Source organism: Benincasa hispida, chromosome 8 (assembly GCF_009727055.1).
Source record: "Benincasa hispida cultivar B227 chromosome 8, ASM972705v1, whole genome shotgun sequence".
Classification (NCBI taxonomy): domain Eukaryota; kingdom Viridiplantae; phylum Streptophyta; class Magnoliopsida; order Cucurbitales; family Cucurbitaceae; genus Benincasa; species Benincasa hispida.
Genome location: NC_052356.1, coordinates 5,575,590 through 5,595,304, shown reverse-complemented (window position 1 = coordinate 5,595,304; position 19,715 = coordinate 5,575,590). Strand labels below are relative to the sequence as shown.

At 35.7% G+C, this 19,715-nt stretch overlaps 1 protein-coding gene across 1 annotated transcript; it reads left to right on the top strand.

Annotated features, from left to right (window-relative positions):
* The first annotated feature begins 1,022 nt into the window (after window positions 1–1,022).
* On the top strand, window positions 1,023–3,325 carry LOC120083849 (putative glycerol-3-phosphate transporter 5). The gene is made up of 2 exons (XM_039039735.1): window positions 1,023–2,313; window positions 2,549–3,325. Exons 1-2 carry the CDS (start codon window positions 1,329–1,331, stop codon window positions 3,100–3,102), a joined length of 1,539 nt encoding a protein of 512 aa, XP_038895663.1. The 5' UTR covers window positions 1,023–1,328; the 3' UTR covers window positions 3,103–3,325.
* The last annotated feature ends 16,390 nt before the right edge of the window (window positions 3,326–19,715 follow it).

Genomic DNA, 19,715 nt, shown 5'->3' with positions numbered 1-19,715 from the left:
TGAAGCCAGAGATGTGATTGTAGCTGACCCAAAAGAGAATCTGAAAGAGAATTCAGAAGAATGGTCGATTATTGACTTGAGAGATGGAAAAAACTTCACTTCCGTTTTTAGTTTTGGGTCATCACAAAAAGCCGACCTCAAGAATTTCTTCCCAAAGTAGGACCCAGCCCTCATTTTATAGTTAAGAACAGCATCAAACTCTATAATTTGATTGTTATTGTTTCCCCTTTATAATAATGCAATGGATGACATTTGAGGATGACGAGAATGACCAGCCAAATCTCTTCTCTTCAACAACATTCACGACCCAAAGAGCTTTCAGAACGATCCTTTCATCAACGTTTCATCGAAGAACACTAGTATTCATCAAATGAGATCTGATCCTGCCCATGAGAAAAACCCATTTTGGAGACCAAGCACTGGTCTTTCGACACTCAAGTAGTTGTAACCCAAGACGGCTGGAATTACTGTCTCCCTGTCTTGTTTATCTGTCGTCGACATGGTTCCTTCGTTCCGCGTTGTCCCTGCCAGCCATATTGTACGACTGTTTGAACCATTCAAACCAAACTGGCTTCTATTCATTCAAATTTTTACCCTTCGCATAAATAATTTTAAAAAAAAATGAAGGAGAAGAAATAAAGATAGGTTGGGAATTATTTTTAAGAAAAAGATAGGTTGAGAATAATTTAAAGAAAGATAAGCTGGGAATTAAAAAAATAATTAATTTTTTTGAAGAAAAAAAACACCCCTTAACGTCACAAGAATGCGTCTGTCAATAAAAAAAAAAAAAAAAAAAAAAAAAGAACTCTATTCACCTGAAAATTTTCAAAATGAACTGTTTTTCCTAATTTTTTTTTTTATTTAAAAAACACCCAATTTACCCTAACCTAATCTTCTCTAGTTTAATGTAAGGTGTGTTACGTTTGGGAAGTCAAACTTGGTAACGGTTAAGTCCCGACCATGACCAGAAGATCCGACCCGGAACCCAAACATTGGACTTTTCTCAGATCCGTCCTTCTCAAATCTTAAATCCGAAGCAATAACATTTAATTCATTACCTCCTCTTTCCCGGAAATTTCAGTGTCTGATTCAGGGTTCTATTTCTTCGAATCAGACATTGTAATCGTCTGTAACTGATCTTGTTATTTGCAAATGGGGGGGACGGAAGATTCAAATTTGTAGAGTTTCTTATCTTTTCTTTTTTATTTTGGACAGATTGCATAGGTTTTGCAGCAATTTCGTCTTCTTTAATCTTGAAACTGTTATAGGGTTTTCGTTAGTTGTTCTTTGTTTTACTGGGAAGTGATTATCTTCCCAGATCGGTTACGATGCAACCCAATCGCTCCGTTGCTCCAGCGATTGATTTGATACCAAACCTCAAACCTCCCCATAGAACTTTAGATTTTCACAGAATCTTAGTTCTCACCATTACTTTCTTTGCATATGCGTCCTTCCACGCCTCAAGAAAACCTCCCAGCATTGTCAAGAGTGTGCTTGGACCAACAATCCCGGTAAACTCGTCAGCCATTTTGCTGAATTCGACTTCAATTGAATCTGATTTGACCTCAAATGGAACTGGGTGGGCTCCTTTTAATGGCCCTGATGGCACCCAGTTGCTCGGGAAGCTTGATCTTGCATTTCTTTCTGCATATTCCATTGGGATGTATTTTGCAGGACATGTTGGTGACCGTATTGATTTGAGGTTGTTTCTTGTTTTTGGGATGATGGGTAGCGGTATTTGTACGATACTATTCGGGTTAGGATATTGGTTAAATCTTCATGTCTTGTGGTTTTTCTTTAGTGTTCAGATTGTGTGTGGTCTAGTTCAGTCAATTGGATGGCCATGTGTGGTGGCAATTGTAGGAAATTGGTTTGGGAGAGCTAGGAGGGGACTGATAATGGGGATCTGGAATTCGCATACTTCAGTTGGAAACATTGTCGGGTCGATTATAGCTTCCGGGATCTTGGAACTTGGATGGGGTTGGTCGTTTGTGGTACCGGGAGCTTTGGTGATTTTCGTTGGTGTTTTGGTGTTTCTGTTTCTTGTTGTAAGTCCAAGAGACATTGGCTTTGAAAACTCTGTTACTGAGATTGAATTGAACGCTGAGGTGAGTCCAGTTGAAAAATTGGAGATTACAGATTCTGAGGAGGCAGTGTTGCTTGATGATGAGCATTCAGATTCTATGGCTGCAATTGGTTTCTTGGAGGCATGGAAGTTACCGGGTGTTGCACCATTTGCCGTTTGTCTTTTCTTTTCGAAGCTGGTCGCTTACACCTTTCTCTACTGGTTGCCATTTTACATCAGGCACACAGGTACCCATTTCTCATTGCTAAGGAATGTTAACATTATTTGAAATACAAATTTTATAATGAATGTGTCTTAGAGAGTTCTAAAAAGCTGCAAATAGCATAGCATTAGTTGTTTAGACACTTCATTCTGAAGGGTCCATACGTTTAAATAGGTACAGAATGATGTGATGTAGAAATGATTTTCTAAATCCAGTTTTGAAGTCTCCATTGCTTATACTAGTTTTTCTCTGTTGGTTAGCTGTTGCTGGTGTGCATTTATCTCATAAAACAGCCGGCATACTCTCAACGATTTTCGATATCGGAGGTGTTTGTGGTGGAATATTAGCAGGATTTATCTCTGATTTGATTGATGCCCGTGCAGTTACTTCAATAACATTCCTAGTACTATCAGTTCCTGCTCTAATTCTTTACCGTACTTTTGGGAGCATTTCCACTGTCACCAACACCTGTTTGATGTTTCTTTCTGGATTATTTGTCAATGGCCCGTACTCGCTTATTACAACAGCAGTTGCTGCTGATCTCGGTACGCAGAGTTCGATTGGAGGGAATTCCCGCGCTTTAGCAACTGTAACCGCGATCATTGATGGGACTGGATCTGTTGGGGCAGCTCTTGGCCCTCTAATGGCAGGATATGTTTCCAGTTTTGGATGGAACGGTGTGTTTTTCGTGCTGATTCTTTCCATATTCTTTGCGGCTCTCTGCTTGATTCGCTTAGCAAAAACTGAAATCAAAGAAAAGTTGAACGAAGGACGATGGTTTTCTAGTAAGCAGACCTCACCAACAGTGGTTTAAGAGATCTTCTTAGGAAATTTGAAATTTGTTCACAGTTAGAGTAGTAGATTTCTGATAGGAAAAATATACTTGACAAATTTTTCGACCGTATTTGTACATCGTTGTATCCTATTCTTTTGTATTCGTTAGAAAAGATTCATGTACCATACACAGTTGATTGAGTGTAGAATACAGAAAATAATCAGAATCTGTTGATGTTTGGTTTACATCATCACTTGAACAATGAGCTTAGTCCATGAATAATCAGCTTGGTATTGTTTTGTTTATAATTTCACAAGTTGATACAGTGTGACAAGATGATTCAAATTTAGTTAATAAATGTATTGCAATGGAAGTAGACATGATATAAGGCATAAGCTGAAGCTATCAAAACCAAAACTCTCCATTTTCAAATGTGATATGATATAAGACATGATATAGGTGAACTTGCTTATAAATGGCATAGAAAGGCTAAAGGTATGCCTTCTACTACACTATAAACAAGGGGTTGTTTGAATCGTAGATATTATTTCATAGATATAGATATTAAATGTCTGAGATAATTAATGTCTATGTTTGGATATGCATAATAATCAAAAGTTAATAAATGTGTTTAATTTACCAATTTTATATATAGAAACAAAACTAAATAAATGTTTAATAAAATGTTGGAGAATAATTAATGTTATTTAATCACTTGAAATATTAATAAATGAATAGTTTTTAATTAAATATTATTTAAATTATTTTATTTAATAATAAAAATGATTAAATAAATATAAATTAATTAGAATATTAATACTTAATAATAAAATCTTATATTAAATAGATAAGAGAACATAAAATATCTATGATAAATATATTAGTTGGAATTTATTGAGTCTAAAATAATATATTTTTATTTAATAATTAATTAAAATTAATGATTAATCGATATTAATTTATTAATTTATCAGACTCTATTCATCCAGTATAAAAATCCCATAAGTTTGGAGGGTATTAAAAAATCCATGTCAAGTGGGTTTTAATGTTCTCTAGATAATGATATTTTGGATTTTAAAAAGTGAAATACCATCAAACAAACAAGGATATTTAATGTTAGTTTGAAATTCCATGGAAATATCTGTGTGAAACAAACCGGCCCTAAAGTTACAAGTGCAAACTTCTTTTGTGAAACAGCATATCTTTTGCCTTGTTGAAATTATTTCTCTTATACTTCTTTTAAGTTTTAGCATTACAAGCATGAATTTTTCTCGTTGGGTGAATTTTAATTGATTTGAACATATATAGTTGGCCAAATGATAAAGATGGCATGTGTAAAATTATAAATAGATTCATGCATCTATTAAATATAAAATTGAATGTCCCGAGTCTTATTAGATATAAAATTCAATTTAAATCAGATAGATCATTTTTTTTTTTATAATTTCATATTTGTCACGTACCCATTCAACATTTTTAAAAGTTCAGAAACTAAATAAACATAAATCTCAAAATTTAGAGATTACACTTCTAATTTAACAAAATAAAAAATTCAAAAAGACTAAATAGACATTAATTATAAATTCCTAATTTAAACAAATTATAATATATGGGAAATTATTTGTTTGAATTTAATTTTAGGGACCATAAACTAGATGATTTATCAAACAAGTATGTTTTTAACGAATGAGAAACAAAAATAGAAAACAGAAATATTATTAAACAGTCTACTATTTTTGGCAACCTTAAAAGAAGTGTGTTGATGCTAAAATCTTTACCCTCTTGACCTCTTTTAACAATAATGATAAATTTGTTTTGGAGGAAGAAAACATGACCTGCAAAAGAGAAATATTTGCACACCAAAGTGTGCTTGCCACATATTGTATTGCCCTAGGCCCAGAATTCGAAACCCGAATTCGACACTTGATGGCCCCGACATTTTCCTGCATCTCCTGCGATCTAGCAACATCATCCTTATTTGTCTTGAATGTTTCTAGAAGTGAAAGTTACCCCACAAACCAACACTTTAAAGGAACTCGTTTTGAAGGAGATTCTTGAGCGGAAGCGGATCGTCCAAATTCCATTAATTATTGAAAATATAATTTACAGTAAACATACAAGATATGTATTCAAAATAAATTACAACATGCTTGATACAAGAAAAAAGGGTTCAAGATACATTACCACCCTTGAAGAACCTTTTTCTTCACATATCCCTCAAATAACCACGAGCCTCAAACAAAAACAACTACTCTTGAAGACCTTCTTCAAGAACTTTATGAACCAAACAGAGAGGACACTACCACAATGAGCCTTTGGTATTTTTGGGGGTGAGAACCCATGAGTGGTGAGCTTTGACTATTTTGGTTAGGATGGTTAGTTTGCATGTGGAGGAAGAAGATTGAGGAACACATAAATCTTTTCTGCAACTCTTTCAATTGTTTAGTAAATCCAATGTTAGCCATTCAGGAGGAAGAGAAAACAATTTTCTTTTATTCCTCTTACCACAAAAAAACAATAACCACCCATTAAGGTGGTTGGAGAGAAAAGAGGGAAATTATTATTCAAATAATAATAAAATAATATAAATAAATATGATAACTAACTTATCATATTATATTTATATTAAACTATATGTTATATCAAATATAACAGATTACCTATAGTTTTAATATTGTATCATATAAATCATATATATATTAAATTTATGACATTTAATATAATTCATATTTATATTATCATGTTTATATTAAATTTAATAACTATGAATCATATTCATAGATAATACATTTGAATTTCATTCAAATATTTATTTCCTCCATTACACTGTAATGTATTAAATAAATTATAACAATTATATCATATATAATTGAAACAACATATATAATTAAATTCCTCTTATTAATTTGAACAATTCAAATTAACCCAAAAACTGATTCTCAACTAAATCCTTTCGAGCTACCAAGGGGACCTTATGGACCTGTAGCTTGAAACTCCAATGGTACATGAATAATTAGTTAAACTCTTTAATTATATTATCCACCATCCGTTAACTGTCGGGCACTCCACTAAAGATCGACAACTGCGCTCTTCACACTACAGATATATTTTTATGTCCATTGGATATAACCAATCAACAGTACGATGACCCTTCACAAATTGCTCGTAAGTATAGTTGAGCTAAATTACCGTTTTACCCCTGTAGTTACATCTAATTCCTCAAGTACAACAGATTCCTCTAATGAACAATAGATCATAGTTCTACTATGACTAAATCCCTTTCAGGCCAGAAGATGGTATGGCGCCACATTGTTCAAGACTCAAAATCAGTCCTTAAGGGAGCAATTCATCTACTTGCCCCTGCTTTAGGGAAAGAGTGAATTTCATCTTATATAGCTGTGTTTCCAGCTCCACAATCAAACGAATCTCCATAGTGCTAGGTTTGTTGAGTCAGGGATCTGACCACTCTCACTCATACAAATCAAAGGACTGCTCTCATAGGTAGGAGTTCACCACTCACTCAGGATTCAGGTCATGTTACCTTTGGTCATCCTGGTGAAATGTAAGTCTCTTTTATGAACGGTGCTATATAATGAGGCTAAACATTTTGTGGTTTGGTCTTATACAAACTCCTTTGTATAGAATATCCCTGCTCACATGTCTATTACATGAATGATCAGGATCAGATCATTTGTAGCACTTTACAACAATTGTAACACTTACAAAGCGGGTCATACGTAGTGTCACCGGGATAAGGTACTCAGTCTTATCCATATACTATAGATCATTTAGGTTTTCACTTAAACATGATCCACTTGTATGAATCCACATACATGTTTAAGTTACAATGATAACTTTGGATGTTAGTTTATTGGTTTGTGGTTAATGCGACTAAAATATAAAAAAATTTATAGACAAAGTGAATAGAATATCATATATTTTATTAATCACATAAGAGTTTGTTCATACAAAGTTTACAAACTATAGGACCTTACGAGATTTAGGGCATCAACCCCAACACATTTGTCCTTTCATCATGCTTTGTTCTCACTCACATGCATCTTAGAAAAATTTCCATGAGGTCACCTAACATAGGATTGCTCCGAGCTAAGCACGTTTGAGTTCTTATGATTAATCTACAAAAAAAGAAGGTGCACCTTGTTGGTATAGGTAGTGACCTTCAATTTTTTTAAGCATTTCTTAATCATACTTTCATGTCCTTAGGATCCCTCTCATTTTGATGAAATCTTAGTTCATTCATGTCCTTCTCTTAAACTCGGGGCGTTACATGCCCACTACTTCTGCTTAGCTCATCCTCGAACCACATCTTATTCAGAGAGGTCCCTCTCTGATACCATCTGTCACGCCCTAGGCCCAAGATTCAGAATCTAAATTTGGCACCTAATGGCCCCATCATTCTCTTGCATCCCCTACGATCTGACAACATCATCCTTATTTGGATTGTTAACAAACTCATTTGAATGCTTTTGTAACATCCCGAGTTTGTTTGTAAGTTAAATTCAATATTTTGTAAGAATTGAGAATATTTTTGAATTTTAGAAGTTAAATTGAATTACTATAAAAGGATAACTCAATTTTATTACATGTTCAGAAGGAAATTTTGAAATTTAGATTTGATTAAAGGAAAATTTGGGAATTTGAAGAGGAAAAGGGGAAATGAATTAAACATGTATATATTTACATTTATGTTGGGTTTGGAATTAGAAAATACGTATTAATTTGAGTTAATTAAAAAGAAAAAAAATGAATATCAAAATGAAGAGTTTTAAACATCAAGACTAAGAGTTTAAATGCAGGAAATGAAATCATGAAACATGAGCGGAAGCATAAGACTGGTCCTAGTGGCTCGATGACGGATTCCATTTGTTATTTGCCGACGTATCTCTGAAAGATAAAACATGGAAAAGATGAGTATAAAATACTCAGTAAGTAAACCCACTACCAGGGTCAAGTTAGGCATCTATATGGGTCAAGTTAGGCATCTATATCCTTTAGATGCTGACCTTTGGTGAACGTACATATATCTCTAGTTTTCATGGAGCATAAATAATATTTGAACTCATCCTACCGTAGTTAAGAGTACTCATAACCTCTAGTGAATCTCAAAGGAGACACGACCTCTGATGAATCTCGAAGGAGACACAACCTCTATGAATCCCGAAGGAAATACGACCTCTAGTGAATCCCGAAGGAAACATCACCTCTAGTGAATCCCGAAGGAAACACCACCTCTAGTGAATCCTGAAGGAAACACCACCTCTAGTGAATCTCGAAGGAAACACAACCTCTAGTGAATCCTGAAGGAAACACAACCTCTAGTGAATCCCCAAGGAAACACAACCTATAGTGAATCCCGAAGGAAACACCACCTCTAATGAATCCTGAAGAAGACACAATCTTCAGAGAATCCCAAAGGAAATACCACCTCTAGTGCATCTTGTAGGAAGCACAACCTCTGGTAAACCCCGAAGGAAGTCACCACCTCTAGTGAGTATCTAACAAATGGTAAGGATGCTATCACTATAGTAAACATCACATGCATTATAACATAGTTCTATAACATGTAAATACATCTCATCATACTTATAGGTCAATCAAAAGCTCATATAACTAACAATACTGAAGTTCATGCTAGCATTCATAAGACCTCATCATACTCATAAGTCAATCAAAAGCTCATATAACTAATAATACTGAAGTTCATGCTAGCATTCATAAGACCTCACCATACTCATAAGTCAATCAAAAGCTCGTATAACTAACAATATTGAAGTTCATGCTAGCATTCATAAGACCTCATCATACTCATAAGTCAATCAAAGGCTCATATAACCAACAATATTGAAGTTCAGGCTAGTGTTCATAAGACCTCATCATACTNCATACTCATAAGTCAATCAAAGGCTCATATAACCAACAATATTGAAGTTCAGGCTAGTGTTCATAAGACCTCATCATACTCATAAGTCAATCAAAAGTTCGTATAACTAACAATATTGAAGTTCATGCTAGTGTTAATAAGACCTCATCATACTCATAAGTCACGAAGAACTTCATATAACAAAAATACTGAAATCACGCTAGCATTCAAACATCTTTCATACGTAATCAGTTCCTTAGGATCTCAAATGAGTGATACATAAACATTAATCTAAACAACCAGCCTCAAAACCTCAATAAAACTTAAACTTTCGCCTGGCACATGGTGAGTTCCAGTAGTATGATTACTTACCTTAAAATTACGTCTAAGCGACAAGCAAATTAATCTTCCTCCTAGCTTAGATGAATCTTGAATCAAGCCTAAACATAATCCAAATCTAAAATTAATAAAAATGGCTTAGTTCCAATAACCAAATTAACCAAATAATTTCCAATAATCTTACCCAAAGTGTGTTGGCCCAAACATCACCTCATGCTACAAAATCAATACAACCCGAAAAATCTAGTCACAAATTCAACCTTTAATCTCGACGGGCAGCCGCTTTAAATCTTCAATTCCAACCTTCTATATCACAATTGAATCAATAAATAAGTGCGCGAGGGGAAGAGAAAAAAGGGTTTAATTGTTTTTTTTTCTTTTTAATTAACTCAAATTAATACATATATTTTAGTTCCAAATCCAACGTAAATGTAAATATATACGTATTTAATCCCTTTCCCCTTTTCCTCTTCAAATTCCTAAATTTGCCTTTAATCAAATCTAAATTAAAAAATTTCCTTCTGAACAAATAATAAAATCGAATTATCTTTATATAGTAATTCAATTTAACTTCCAAAATTCAAAAATATTCTCAATTCTTACGAATACTGAATTTAACTTACGAAAAAACTCGGGATGTTACATTTTTCCCTTCCCAAAGAACTTTCTTCCTCGAAAGTTCATTCTTGAAAAGCTTCGGGTACTGGGCTCTCATCACATCCTTTCACTCCCTGGTATCCTCTTCAATTTGATGATTCTGCCACAGAACTTCCACTGGTGCTATCACCCTGTTGCATAAAGTTTTCATATCTCTGCGCGAGAATTCAACTGTAATGGTTTAAAGTCCACTACATGGGACAAATTTGTCACATACTTCCTCAGCATCGAAACATGGAAAACATTGTGAATGAATGATAGAGATGGTGGCAATGCTAACCAATAAGCTACAAGACCAATTTGCTCCAATACCTCGAAAGGTTCATTAAATCGTGGACTTAACTTCTTCTTCCTTCCAAACCTCAGAACACCTTTCATAAGTGTCACTTTCAAGAACACTTCGTCACCAGTTTCAAACTCTAGGTCTTTACACCTAACACTGGCATAACTTTTTTGTCTGCTCTGAGCTGTTTGCATACGTGCTCTAACCTTTTTTATTGCCTCATTCGTGGTCTGCACAAACTTAGGTCCTAGCAACTTCCTTTCACCGAACTCATCCCCGCATACATGCGACCTACAACTCTTCCTATATAGGCCTTTAAACGGCGAGATGCCAATGGTTGCTGATAACTGTTATTATATGCGAATTACATTAAATGCAAGTGAGAGTCCCATTTCCCTGAAAACTCTAACGCACAAGCACGCAACATATCCTCCAATGTCTAGTTCAAACGTTCTATCTGACCATCAGCCTGTGGGTGAAAAGTTGTTATAAAATCCAATTGAGTACCCAATGCTAACTGGAGATTCTTTTTTTAAAAAATAGATGTAAAACGAGGATCGTCGTTTGACATAACTGAAACTAGTACCAAAAGAAGTGTAACAACCTCTTCCATAAATAACTATGAAACTCAAGATGCTGAAAATTGACAACACTTTAATACGTCCAAACTAAGAACTGTGAAAACTGTCATGAACTTAATAAAGTCTTATCTACTAAAACATATATCTGAGCTCACCATTCTGTCAAAGGGAAAACTTCATAAGTGTAGTGAAGAAACTGATCATGCTATATACTGTGTCATCTGAAGATAAGTATCGGAACAAATTTGGTCAAATAAAAACTATTTCTACTCTAGTCGACTGTGATGTCTTTTTTAGGGTCTACATGTCTGAGAATAACTCTGTCTAATTAAGTCTCACATTCATGAGCAACTTATCATGGCGCTTTATACTGTCACAGCTATAAAGCTTGCTTAGACCAATCCTCATGTTATTCTTTAGCCTTAAAACAATCACATATCATTACTTAGACCTTGTTGCGACTGAGTCTAAAATTCCCTCTGAAAATGAGGTTTCTTTTAAGTCCCTAGATGCTATAGCTTCAGTCAATTGATAACACATTTCCATAACCTCATAACTACGGTAGGATAAGTTCAGATATTATTTATGCTCCATGAAAACTAGAGATTTATGTACTTTCACCAGAGGTCGACATCTAGAAGATATAGATGCCTAGCCTGACCCCGGTAGTGGGGTTACTTATTGAGTACGTTTCATGTTTTATCTTTCAGGTAAGGGTAAGAATACGCCAGCGAATGACAAGCGGAATCCATGATCGAGCCACTGGGACCAGTCTTATGCTTCTGCTCATGTTTCATGATTTCATTTCCTGCCTTTAAACTTTTAGTCTTGATGTTTAGAACTCTTCATTTGATATTCGTTTTTTTAAAAAAAATTTTGAAGTTCTCTAGATTTGTTTTTATGATTTATGAGTACCTTGTTACTTGGATTTTTAATTATTTAGTTTAATGAAACCTTTTAACTGATGTCATTTATTCGACATTTATTTCGTTATGAAAAGGAGGCGTTTTACATTTTGTGCATGCATGATTGTGGTAACAACCTAGGTTGAGTCCTAGAGAGTCGAGTTGTTACAGCTTTTCAACAAGGACCAAAGTTCGTTCTGTGAGTTTTAGGTTGTAATGACATTTTACTCTACTGAAGACCGATAACTGCACTCTCCTTACTACATATATATTTTGTGTCCATATCAACCAATCAACAGTGCGATAACCCTTCACAGATTGCTCGTAAGTACAGCTAAGTCAATTAACCTTTATGCAAATGTAGTTACATTTAACTCCTTAAGTACCATTGATTCCTTTAATGAACCTAAGTCATAGTCCTACTATGACTGAGTTCTCTCTTCCAAAGAAAAGTTGTGGCTATTATGTTCAAGAATCGGAATCAGCCCTTAAGAGAGCAATCTATCTACTTACCCTTGCTTCGGGGAAGGAGTGAATTCCATCTTGTGTAACTGAGTTCCCAGCTCTCAAATCAGACAAATCCGAAAAAAGGTAGGCATATTGAGTTGGCAATCTGGCCACTCTCACCCATGCTAATGAAAGGACCGCCCTTAAAGGCAGGAGTTCTCAAAACATTCAAGATTAAGGTCATGTCACCTATGGTCGTTTAGGTGAGATGTAAGTCTCAAGTATCAACGATATTATATAAAGAGATTAATCATCTCGTGGTCCGGTCTTATACAAACTTTTTATATAGGACACCCCGCTCTCATGTCTCCACATGAATGGTCAGGATCTACCATTTGTAGTAGTTCACAACACTTGTAAACCTTTACAAAGCGAATCATATCCGTAGTGTCACTAGGATCAGGTATCCCTTCTTAATCTTTATACTACAGACCTTTTAGATTATCACTTAAGGCATGATCCACTTGTATATCTCATATACATGGTTAAGTTTATATACAATAACCATGGAGCTTTTTTTTATTGGATATGAGTAATGCCAAATAAAATAACTCTTATTTTATTCATAATAATGTGTATAGTTTACAAACTACGAGACTTCGGGAGAATTAGGACACCAATCCCAATAATCTCCTACTTGTTCTAATGCTTCGTGAGACTAATGTACAATACATGAAAAATACAAGTACAATATACAATAAACTAGGGTATACTCTATACCCCAGCATCATCTCTCACTTGCCCTAGACAAGATACCGCATGTCCCGTAGACTCAGACTCTTCAGATGACCCTCGAACACTTTAGCCGTGAGAGCCTTTGTAAATGGATCAACAACATTGTGCTCCGATGCGATTTTCGTGACTATCACATCACCGCGATGCACAATCTCCCTAATCAAATGATATTTCCGTTTGATATGCTTACCTCTACGATGACTCCGAGGTTCCTTTGAATTTGCCACAGCCTCATTGTTATCACAATAAAGAATTATCGACAAATCCATATTTGGAACAACTTTTAAATCTGTAAGGAATTTTCTCAGCCAAACAGCCTCCTTAGCTATTTCACAAGCGGTTGCGTATTTGGCTTCTATAGTGGAGTCCGCGATGCATCCTTGCTTGATGCTTCGCCACACTACAACCTTTCATTTCATAGTGAACACTAATCCTGATGTCGATTTACGAGAATCTCTATTAGTCTGAAAGTTAGAGTCTGTGTATTCTATAAGGATCAAATCCTTATCTCCATACACGAGCATGTAGTCTCTCGTTCTCTGAAGATATTTGAGGATTGTTTTGACTGTTGTCTAGTGATTTAATCCTAGATTGGATTGATAACGACTGAAAAATCTCTACTGCATAGCAAATATCGGGTCTAGTACACAACATTGCATACACTAAGCTTTCAACAGCTGAAGCATAGGGAGTCCGTCTCATCTTCTAAACCTCCTGAGGTGTTTCAGGACATTGATCCTTAGACAAAACGATTCCATGTCTGAAGGGTAATAAACCCCTCTTGGAATCTTGCATCTTGTACCTGATCAACATTTGATCTATGTACGATGCCTGAGACAAGATAGCCTCTTGTTCTGATGATCCCGAATGACCTGGATCCCTAGAACATACTGAAGGAAATCAGACATGAGGATTTCCATGAGCAGCGGAATGATCGTTCTAATTTCCATTCAAAATTGAACAATAATAATTACAGTTGCGAAACGGAAACTTACAAGTCCTGCACAATACGAAATCACAACATGCTACATGAGATCAAGGGAAATATTACATATACCTTTGAAGACTCATGCTTCAAACTCCCTTGATCATGAATGCTCGTTCAATCTCCAAGACAACAACACACGAACGCTCGAACACAACGACTGCAACACAACACGATCAACAGCAAACACCACACGAGCAATGCGAACACACAACGAACGACCTCCAAAACCTCGAACTCAGTCGAGTTGAGTGAGGACACCACCAAAATGGCTACCTTGGTATTCTCGATGTGAGAATCCAGAAGTGTGGGCTTTGTGTGGACTTGATTAGAGGAAGAGACTAGAGGAATAATAATCGTGTAGATGATTGAGCAAGAGGGAGATGTGAGGTGTCTATCGTATAGACAAATGCTGTTTAGAAGAAGGCAGCCTATCGTATAGGTAATGCCCTACGCTCGTTTAGCTACGACCAACTGAATGAACTATCGTATAGTATACTCTATGATTAGTTTTTATTTTAGCTATCGTTTAGTGAATCCAATTTACTTGACAACAAACCATGAGTTCTTTTTTTAAGAATAGCAACTCTTCTCAAATTTAGGATAACCTTTTTCCTTTTATGTCACAGTTACCATAAAACCACAATAACATCCCACTCAATTGGTTATTAGAGAAAAAGAGATAATTATCCAATAATCAATATTATTATAAATATATATGATAACCAACTTACCATATTATATTTATAACCTATAATTTTAATATTTCATCTCCTGATTTTTAATGCTATTTCTTTTTTCTTTTTCCTTAGTTTAGCCAATTTCTCATGAAAAGTAAAAAGGGGTATACATATAAATCATAGCTCTTTTTCTATTTTATGGTACTTAATATAAATCACATTTACATTAATCCTCTAGTTGATGTATCTTATACATCACACCGATCATATCATATATAATCGAATTTTCTCTTGTCAATTTGAACATTTCAAATCAACACCAAGAACTGATTCTCAACTTGAATCCATTGAGCTACCAAAGGGACCTTATGAACCTATAGCTTGAAGTTCCAACGGTACGTGAATAACTGATGAAACTCATTAGCCATAGAATCCACCATCTGTTAACTGTCGGACACTTCACTAAAGACTGACAGTTGCACTTTCTTACTACAAATATATTTTGTGTCCATATCAACCAATCAACAGTGCGATAACCTTTCACAGATTGCTCGTAAGTACAGCTAGGCCAATAACTGTTATGCCCATGTAGTTACATCTAACTCCTTAAGTACCATTGATCCTTTTAATGAACATAAGTCATAGTCCTACTATGACTGAGTCCTCTCTTCCAAAGAGAAGTTGTGGCCATTATGTTTAAAGACCTGGAATCAGCCCTTAAGAGAGCAATCTATCTACTTACCCCTGCTTCGGGGAAGAAGTGAATTCCATCTTGTGTAACTGAGTACCCAACTCCCAAATTAGACAAATCCCCAAAAAGATAGGCATGTTGAGCTGGCAATCTGGCTACTCTCACCCATACTAATCAAAGGACCGCTCTCAAAGGCAGAAGTTCCCAAAACAGTCAAGATTAAGGTCATGTCACCTATGATCGTTTAGGTGAATGTAAGTCTCAAGTATCAATAGCGTTATATAAAGAGACTATTCATCTCGTGGTCCGGTTTTATACAAACTCTTTGTATAGGACATTTTCGCTCGCATATCTCCACATGAATGGTTAAGATCTACCATTTGTAGTAGTTCACAACATTTGTAAACCTCTACAAAGCGGGTCGTATCCATAGTGTCACCAGGATCAGGTATCCCTCCTTAATCTTTATATTACAGACCTTTTTAGGTTATCACTTAAGACATGATCCGCTTGTATATCTCATATACATGCTTAAGTTTTTGTACAATAACCATAAAGCTTTGTTTATTGGATATGATTAAATGCCAAATAAAATAACTCTTATTTTATTCATAACGATATGTACAGTTTACAAACTATGAGACTCCGGGAGAATTAGGACACCAATCCTAACAATCTCCCACTTGTCCTAATATATAATAAATACAAGTACAATATACAATATATAATAAATACAAGTACAATATACAATAAACTAGGGCATACTCTATACCCCAGTATCATCTCTCACTTGTCCTAGACAAGATGTCGCATGTCCTGTAGATCCAGACTCCCCAAATGACCCTTGAACACTTTAGCCGTGAGAGCCTTTATAAATGGATCATCAACGTTGTGCTCCGATGCGATCTTCGTGACTATCACATAGTAAATGTCGGGTCTAGTACACCACATTGCATATATTAGCTTCCAACAGCTGAAGCATAGAGAATCCGTCTCATCTCCTCAACCTCTTGAGGTGTCTTTAGGACATTGATCCTTAGACAAAACAATTCCATACCTGAAGAGTAACAAACCCCTCTTGAAATCCTACATCATGTACCTGATCAACATTTGATCGATGTACGATGCCTAAGACAAGGCTAACCTCTTGTTCTTGCGATTCTAAATGATTTGGATCCCTAAAACATATTGTGCCTCACCCAAATATTTCATTTGGAACTGGGCAGCTAGCCACTTCTTAATGTCAATCAGAAACCCTACATCATTCGCAATGAGTAGGATATCATCCACATACAGTACCAAGAAAGCTACTGAGTTGTCGATGATCTTCTTGTAAACACAAGGCTCATCAACTTTCTTATCAAAGCAAAAAAATTTAACTGCACTGTCAAATCTAATGTTCCACGATCTAGACACTTGTTTCAGCCCATAAGTGGACCTATTAAGCTTCCAAACTCTTTGCTCTTTATCTGAAAAGCCCTATAGTTAAGCCATGTAGATGGTCTCCTCAAGATTACCACTAAGAAAGGCAGTCTTGACGTCCATTTGCCATATCTCATAATCATAAAATGTGGCTATGGACAGGAGTATCTTGATAAACTTCAGCATGATAACAGATGAGAAAAGATGAGAAAGTTTCCTCATAGTTCACTCCCTCAATCCTGAGTGAGTTAGAAACTCCTGCCATTGAGGGTGGTCCTTTGATTTGTATGGGTGCGAGTGGCTAGGTCGCCGATTCAAACCTACCATTTTGAGGATTTGTCCGATTTGGGAGCTGGGAATTTAACTACATAAGATGGAATTCACTCCTTCCCCAAGGCAGGTAGATAGATAGCTCTCTTAAGGGCTGATTCTAGGGTTTGAACAATGTGGTCTACACACCTTCTCTTAGCCCGAGAGATGTTCACACATAGTTGGACTATGTTGTATTGTTCATTAGAGGAATCAGTGGTACTTAAGAAGTGAGATATAACTACAGGGACAAAACAATAATTTGGCCCAGCTGTACTTACGAGCATCCGTGAAGGGTCATCGTACTCATGATTGGTTATATCTGATGGACACATAAATATATTTGTGGTAAGAAGAGTTCAGCTGTTGGTCTTTAGTGGAATGCCTGACAGTTAATGGATGGTGGATCTCGTGGCTAAAGAGTTTAGTTAACTATTCACGGACCGTTGGAGTTTCGAGCCACAGGTCCATTAGGTCCCCTAGGTAGCTTGAATAAAGTCGAGAATAAGTGTTTAGGTTAATTTGAAATGTTCAAATTGACAAGAGGAAGTTCAATTATATATGATATAATTGGACTGGTTAATTATATATGATATAATTGGACTGGTTAATTATATATGATATAATTGGCTAAATGTATGAGATACATTATTTTGGAGGAAATTAGATATAAATATGATTTATATCAAGTGGAGGAGAAATTACTATAGTAGATATGTGAAATCAAATTATAGGGTAAAAATATAATATGATTATATTTATTAATTATTTAATTGGTTAACTATATGATAATTAACCTAAACTCTCTCTCAGACGTGCATTAGTGGGGAACAGCGTCGGTTATTGTAACCGATAAATGAAATGAAATTTGTTTCATTTTGAATGGTTCGAAAAAAGATTGGAAGGTTGGCGTTGGTGTGAAAATGTAATCGATTGTTTAAACTCGAGAGCCTATACGATAGTCGCTCAGCGCCTAAACGATCGCATTTCTCACGCCTAAACGATAGCCTACCTATCGTCTAAACGATCGCACACTAAGTCCTAAACGATCGATTAGCTTTCCTAAATGATTGTATAGTGTGTCGTGTTTGCTAAATGATCGCCTACTATTTTCTAAATGATCGTTCAGTAAAATCTACATGATCGTGTAGTTTCTTCTAAGCGATAAACATCTTACTATGCGATAATTTCATTTTCTCTCCCACTTGCTTATCGCCTACATGATCAGTTCTTCCTTCTACCTCTACCGAACTCATCGAAGACAACGCTTTGGGTTCTCACTCCGAGAATACCTAAGGCTCCTTTTTGGTGGTGTCATCCCTGCTGCGTTCGTGTGTTTGCGGTTGTTCGTGCTGCTGTAGTCGACGCATATGTTGGACGTTGGTTGTTTGGATAGAGGTCTGCTGCGTTGAGTTCCATAGTTTGAAGAGCGTCTTCAAATGGTACGAGAACTCTCTCCCTTGTTATTTCTTGTTCAAAGCATGTCGTCAATTACTGTTTGTTTGCATAACTATGCGTTTGAATGTATATGGTGTATTTCGGTCACGATAAAATTAGAGCGATCCGAACACGCTTATGGAACTCTTTGTTAAGAGGTCCTTCACCTTGAACTTAGGTCTATCTCAATCCAATTTTAAAACCCTTTTAAAACATGAGTTCACGTAAGTCCGCATGTAACTCTTTCTTATCGATTTTGGTTATAATTTCTATTATAACGCTTATAACAGAAACAACCAAAACCATCCACAACGCAAAGCAAACAAGTACAAGACATTTATAACGCTTAGAAATAGCCTAAGTGTCATGCTCCATGCATTGTTCACTCATTGCTACTTTTATATAACACTTATACAAAATAGCAACGAACCAAGCAAACATGCTTCCATTCACCCTTATGCTATAACGCTTATAATATAAAGATGATGTATGAAAATGCTTACTTCATGCATAAATATAACTCTTATATTTCATGATGCATACACATCTTTCTTGTAATTTCATCATACCATATTATAATACTTATAATACATGATGCATGAATAATTGCACAACCTAAGGTATGTTTTAAATCTATATGTCATACACTATGCCATATAAACCACATACATCTCATTTATATTAAACAAAAGTTGATGAATCGGGATAATTAGCCTTAAATCCTCAAAACTAAAGCTAACTATTACAAAAGCAAAGATTCTTCAGTTCAAACAGGAGAACTAGGTCTTGAACCGTCCGGTCGAAATCCGCATCTCCACTGATGGTGTACCAAACTTCCTTACGATTGTCTACATGAAAGAGTAAAAGCTTTACTCAATCGTTTACCAACACTTCCAGAGCTAAACGATCGTGTACCTTTTACTATGCGATGAAGCATGAGGTATGCGATCGTGCAACGCGTAACACATAACACAAACCTTAAACGATCGTCTAAACGACAACGATGCGGTGCAACACAATCGTCTAAATGATCGCTGAACGAGCGCCTAAGTATCGCATCCCGCATGATCGTGTATGTAGTCAATGACTATACGATGAAGTATGCTAACTACACGATCGTTTAGTGTGCACGTCTTTTATTAAACGATGAGCATCAAATGCTTCCACTCAATCGTTTACCTCCAGTGTCCACGCGATCGGGCAACCAACACTATGCGATAGAGTAAACACTTTACCCCAT